We start from the raw sequence: 6,526 nt of genomic DNA, 5'->3' as shown, positions 1-6,526 counted from the left end.
GAACATACTCATCCCAATCCCGAGCAAGCGCCCAATATAGAAAATTTTGATATTAGATAAACTGGCATTTACCAAGTCAAAACTTGCGCAGATAACCGTATATTCAAAATTGACAATTTTAATATTAATAAATAGGTTTCTATTTACCAAGTTTTCAATTATCAATTTTGTCAAACTCAACCCTGGCCTCCACGAAAATGCGTTCTCTACTTTCTTCAACATTGACTTTGCAGAAAAGCTTTGCAATGGAAATTGTACATGTGTGAAGACTCCAATGGTCTATGTGCGGAAACAAACAAATATATTATATATACATATGAATTTCTCGTCCTTTATTCTTCAATGCCCGATCAATACCACCATCAGGCACTTGCAGGCAGTTGGGTTTTTATGTCTCCTCTTCAAAATGAAAAAATTCTGAAGCTTTTACACTTATTTTTATAAAATAATTATGCCATCTCTTTGGAGTGCATTTTTATCATCATCTTCTTCATCATCGTCCCGTTCAAATCCTCCACTAAAGGGTAAAAGCAAAAGCTCTAACGATATTTTCAAGAATTCGAGTAATAAAAATAATGGACAGGGGAAGAAGCTGACTAGGCAGAGGAAGTTAAGGCACGCAACTGATGATGAATTAGGGTTGCGGTCTGCTGTTTTTAATGAGAGGTCACAGTCGTGTCCCGTGTCGCCGGACTCGTGTTCTGCTTGGGGCCCAGAGTCGGAGTCTCATACTCCCAGCCGTGCCGATATCGGCCATTGGTCAAAGTCGGCGGTGCCGCAACCGCTGCCTCTTCCGGAATCGAATTCTCAGCCTAAGCTGAATGATAGTTTGCACGGTCCAAGAAGAGGGGATTTGGGTCATTCAAACTCTGCAGTTGAAAGGTTTGACCAATTCCTCTTCTTGATATTAATTGATGTTTTTGGCGCGTACAAATTTTTACATAGTTTATTGATCAGATACATGAAATCTTGGATTATTAAGTAGTAGGTAAAACACTTGATTTTTGTGGAAAATCAGGAATATTTCCATACTTTTGTGTATACTGAATTGATCTATCTACACGAATGTAATTGCTAGTAATAGGATAGAAAAAGGGTATGAAATTGCTATAAATTATTGTTTTTATCTTATGTGATTATTTCTTTCCGTGTTTCCAAAAGTTGTGGCTAAGATTGTGTAGGCTTATTTATAGTTGACTGTTTAAAGATAAATTTTGTGTATCATGTTCTATTTGCAGCAGTTCTTCTCATCAAAATTTGGGGAAGACAACAGATTTGGCCAGAAGATCATCTGTATCTCCAACTTATCGTTTCAGAAAATTCCCTGAAGAGCTAAACGTGGACACTACCCAGAACAACTTCCGACTGCAATTTCCTACGTGTAGTGCTCCGAACAGTGGTTACTCAAGTCCCATCCGTAGCCCGAAAAGATTTAGTACTGTAGATTTTTTCCACGTCTCAGCATTGGCTTTCGAGTCTTCCCCTTCAGATAGAATAGCAAAATCTTGCCAAAATTCACCAAGACATACCCCGGATCATTCACCACTTCAAAGTCCATGTAGAAATACAGTAAATCATAATGGAAATTTGATGCATTTACGCAATAAATCTTTCCCAGAAAGTTGGCCTGAAGGTAGTAATGCACACGTACACCCATTACCGCTTCCCCCTGGAGTTTCTAGGCCGTCACCTACTGCTTCTCAAAATTCAGATAAATCAGATATTTCATCAGTGAAAGGCCAGTGGAGAAAGGGAAGACTCATAGGACGTGGTACATATGGAAGTGTTTACGTTGCAACTCATCGGTATGTAAATTAACCAATGATTCTTTTAATTTTGTGCTGCTGTAGAAGCTTACATATTTTCTTCTCCTCATAGTGAAACTGGTGCAACGTGTGCTATGAAAGAAGTTGAAATGGTTCCTGATGACCCTAAATGTGCAGAATGTATGAAACAGTTGGAGCAGGTTTTACTCTGATAGCCTTCTTATGATATTATATGTTTGATACTTTGTATGCTCCATTTTGTGCTGTTCCATTACGTTGGCAAGTGAAAATGTATACTGTAGTGGAAGATCTCAGAAATTGCATCACATTGTTTCCATTTAACGGAAATCATGTTAAGCACATGCCACTTTCGTTGTTAACTTATTTGTCATTTTAGTTATCAAAAAGACTTAATATTCATTTTAGATATAGATGGTGATGTATTTTTCTTGAAGTATCAGGCATGAATTAGTTTTATGTCTCTATTTCTATGTACTTGGTTTTTTCCTTAAAAATAAATAAATTCNGCAATTTTGTTCGTCTGAAATTGCTTTGTGCTCTTTCTTTACATGGCATATGACCTTTGATGCGTGGAAAGTTGACTTACAATGTGGTGCCGCATGCTCATGTGTATTTCCTGAATCTTGCACATACATAGAAATAATATATTTTTGCAGAAATGTATGGATGCTTTCTTAGGAACTTATACATATTTCGAGTAGAAGCACTTCCTTATTCAGCTTTTGATTATTTTGAGAAGTCAATTCAAGGTTCCTGTAAAAATTGTAATCAGCATAAGCTTGGACATAATTATTTACAAATCTCCAACATTGGAAACTTGAAATTTGTTAGTTTGACTTGGATTATGTTGTTTATCCAGATTTCATCTTCTGGCAGATTTCAGCTTGTTGATGCAACTGGGAGTATTGATGTTGTATGTGACCTTCCATCAACTTGGAAGTCTAACAGGATTTTTGAGGTGATGATGATTTGCATCTAAACAGTACAGTCAGACAACTTTCTGTTATCAATTGAAGTGCAGATGGTGTTATGTGTTTACCTCCTGACTGGCTTATATCTTCACTCATTTCAGGTGAAGGACTTCATTGTAGTTATGGAAGGAATACCTGAAAGGACACTTAACTTGGATGTTCTTTCGGATAACTCTTTATCTTGCCAAAGTATCTTTAATGATGCTCCATTGGTGAGAAAGATGGAGACATCACTTTATATTTACTGCCATAGAACAGGTGAAGATTCTAGAAATCATCCATGTTCTCTTTTCTTTGATTGGAAAGAAAACTTTGATGAACTTGAAGGTGGAAGATTTCACTTGCTAATGTTAACACACAAATTTCCCATTCAATGCAAGGTATGCTTTTGTTAATAATGCATGTAATATATTATGATTTGTCTCCTTTTTTCTTCTTTATACACATTTTTTTCCATTTTTTTCAGTTTCAAGGAGATCAAGTTATTTCAAAGTGGTCAAACATTTTTTCTGAGGCCATAATCCTTCCCTGGGATTTACTTCTTGCAGAAAAGGACAGAGGTACGCTCGTGACCGATATTTCCATGGACCATCCAAGAGATTCTCTCAGAAATTTTACTAGATGCGAGAAACGTTTTATTAGTAAGAGGTGTAAAATTGATCTGTCTTCGAGCCAGTCTTCGGATGCTGGCTTGGATAATGCTGGGAATAGAGTCTGTAGTCATCTGGATGGTTCCTATAGTTCTCACAACAATTCTACAGAGGACAAATGCTGTTTTAAGAACCCGCTAGAATATACATGTTTAATTACTAGTCAAAAAGATGCTAAATATCATTGCTGGGGAGTCTTGCGTTGCAGCAAGTCAGATGCTGAGATTGTTTCTGGTTTTGAACCTCATACGAGGAAGGTAATAATGGAGTTCAATTCTGATAGCTTTTGCACGTATCAGGTACGTTATGTTCCTTTAATAACTAGCGATGGTGTAATCTTCTGTATTTTATTTTTGTTCACTATTTAACTCAAGCTGAAGAATTTATTGAAATTGCAGTTTCTGAAAATTGGTGGTCTTTACATTGTAAAACATCAGGATGAAGATGTGTTTTGCAATGTAATTGAAGACAATGTAGTCACTGGTGCTAAAGTTATCATCAATTCTGGGACACATCTTTGGAGTCTTAGGTTCTCAAATTTGAAGAGTCTCCAAAGTTCAGATTTCTCTTATCTGTTTTCATCTCATAATTCACCTGCCAGATGTGATGAGGTTATTTCTAAAGGTTACCAGCATTTTCAAATTCCAAGTCTGACATCTAATGGTGTGAATTATGAAATATATTCAGATATGAATATATTTGTGCCTGCTGATGCTCTAAGTTTATTGGAGAATGATATCAAACTATTGGAAGGCTGTATTATTGGGCCGTCATTTCCTTTTGAACAAGAATCAGATATTCATGTTTGTTCTGGGGCCATGATTACTGCATCAATGCAATCATCAGGAACTTCACATTCTGGTCACCTTCTGCCTGAGGGGAACTTAATATCTTTACATGGACTTGTAGTGGCTGTTCATGAGTGTGATCATCATTCTTTTGCCGCACAAATAAGAGTTGACGGAAACAGTACTGGTTGCCTTCCAATGTTTCTCCAAGGAAGAGAAAGGACTTGTATGCATGTTCTGGTGGACCAGCGCATAGTATTTTCTTGCTTACCCTTACTGTCTTCAATTTGATACAAATTTTATTACTAATTGAAACTACCCTAATGGCCAGGTCAAAATTTTTGGCAATCTATCTAAACGTGCTTACCCTATTGGATTAGGAAGTGACGTGTATGCAACCTTTCACCGAATTCTTGTGCTTAGGTATTATTGTCTAAATTTTGCTCAAATGCTTTGGGCCGAATGCATAACTTCTGATCTTTATCTCATTGTTTTAAGTATGATAACTATTTTTGGCACTGATGTATCAGTGTTTTAAGTTTATATGCTGAATTCTGAAAATTCTCGGGTGCAAGCTTATGCTTTTTAATTTCTGCAGATCTACTTCATATATAATGCTATATTTCTTCTCCAAAGAATTTTTGTAATTAGATCTCCTTATAATGAGAAAACAGAACATCCAAAGCAAAATGGGAATTTTCTTTATTCACTATAGAAAATTTTGTACTCCTTGAGTGAAACGTAAACGGCTTTGGTTTCACTTTTCAGTTAAAACAGAGATTGTATGAGGCCATATTTTGCGTCATTTCTAATTACCTTTTAGGTTCGGAGTAGTTTCCAAATGATAAACTTACTTACCATGCATGTTTCTTCCCCTCAAAACTAAACAATGTATGAAAAATTAAGCCTTATAATATGGCCCATTTGACCATGAAAGTCAAATTAAGTCCTTAGTTTCTGTCAGAGGGATTATGGAATATGTTAAACAGTGCTTGTAAATTTGCTTTAATCTCTGTTTAAAATATTGTTTATAGCTTTATATATAGTTAATGATCCGTTTTAATGGTGCAGTTTTTGTTTTGTTAGTCAGGCTCCTAGTTGCAGGCCTGCTTGGAAACAAGATGTTTTCTCTTTGTCTTTTTATCAAGCCATTGCTTTCAGACTGGCTAATTTAACAAATGCGTTTTTTTTCCCAGTGGGCGGAATGAATTTATGGTAACACCTGTATCTTTTATCTCAATCCACCACACTAGTTTGATACATCGCCATTTCAGTGATGAATGTGATTACGCATCTGGCACCGTACGTTTACACATCGTTGCCTCTCCAAATGATGTTGTACCTACAGCTTTGATATCTGAACTTGTGCAATTTCCAGATCTTAAACCGGTACAAATTCATTCCAGGGTAAGTTACGCTAAATGGAGAAATTTGTTCCTTGCATGCTGATTGAAGTCCTGTTCTCTCTGATTTTTTGTGTATTATTATATTCCACTTACACAATCACTATTAAAGCTATTATAGTCTACTTCGTTGGTTTAACCTTTAGTTGCTTTGACAGGTTGTGGCAGTTTATATCCTTATATTAGAGAGAAGAAAAACTCTATTTTTGCAACCTAGTCTTCAGTCCAGATCATCTATAGTTGACATCCCACTTGCTGGTTTTGTGTTGGGTACGTATTCATTTCCTCTGATGTGGTGATATGAAAAGGTACTTATTGCAAAAAGTGCGAGTAAATTGCTCGAGAGCTTTGCATCATTTAGGTTTTAAGTGTAAAAAAATCATACTGTATTTTTTTAATAAGATCTTGTTAATTGAAAATACCGAACAAATGACCAAATCTTATTCCCAAAAAACTTAGGGTGCATCTGGTTTGCGTTTTCTGTTTTGATGGACTATTTTCGAATTAAAGAAAATGTGTTTGGTTTGTCATTTTGAAAAACGGTTTTTCAAAACAGAAAACTAGAAAATGCGTTTGGTTTAAAATTTTTAAAAATTGTTTTATGACATTTATTCAATTAAAATGATTATTTAGTAAAACATAATAATTTTATGTTCATATATTACTAGATAATATATATTTTAAACTTGGTGGTTTTATGACATTTATTCAATTAAAATGATTATTTAGTAAAACATAATAATTTTATGTTCATATATTACTAGATAATATATATTTTAAACTTGGTGAATTTACTTTTTTTCTTGTTACAAAAATAAAATAATAAATGTTTAGAAATTGTTTTATGACATTTATTCATTTAATTTAATTATTTAGTAAAACATAATAATTTTATGTTAATATATTACCAGATAATATATATTTTGA

General features: G+C 34.8%; 2 protein-coding genes across 3 annotated transcripts; both read left to right on the top strand.

Moving 5' to 3' along the window:
* The first annotated feature begins 162 nt into the window (after positions 1-162).
* Positions 163-2,286, top strand: LOC111397310 (mitogen-activated protein kinase kinase kinase 5-like). Of its 2 annotated transcripts, none has more exons than XM_023024160.1 (3): positions 163-882; positions 1,242-1,805; positions 1,879-2,286. In XM_023024160.1, exons 1-3 carry the CDS (start codon positions 452-454, stop codon positions 1,976-1,978), a joined length of 1,095 nt encoding a protein of 364 aa, XP_022879928.1. In that variant the 5' UTR covers positions 163-451; the 3' UTR covers positions 1,979-2,286. The 2 variants fall into 2 exon arrangements, with proteins under 2 accessions (XP_022879928.1, XP_022879927.1); XM_023024159.1 differs by having other exon boundaries at positions 166-882; positions 1,239-1,805.
* A 344-nt stretch (positions 2,287-2,630) lies between these two features.
* Positions 2,631-6,073, top strand: LOC111397309 (CST complex subunit CTC1-like). Its single transcript, XM_023024158.1, has 7 exons — positions 2,631-2,745; positions 2,860-3,138; positions 3,225-3,707; positions 3,807-4,451; positions 4,528-4,619; positions 5,393-5,603; positions 5,758-6,073. Exons 1-7 carry the CDS (start codon positions 2,632-2,634, stop codon positions 5,896-5,898), a joined length of 1,965 nt encoding a protein of 654 aa, XP_022879926.1. The 5' UTR covers position 2,631; the 3' UTR covers positions 5,899-6,073.
* Positions 6,074-6,526: the final 453 nt, after the last annotated feature.

Source organism: Olea europaea, chromosome 7 (assembly GCF_002742605.1).
Source record: "Olea europaea var. sylvestris chromosome 7, O_europaea_v1, whole genome shotgun sequence".
Taxonomy (NCBI): domain Eukaryota; kingdom Viridiplantae; phylum Streptophyta; class Magnoliopsida; order Lamiales; family Oleaceae; genus Olea; species Olea europaea.
Note: the sequence above shows the minus strand (reverse complement) of the source record. Positions and strands in the feature narration are given on the sequence as shown.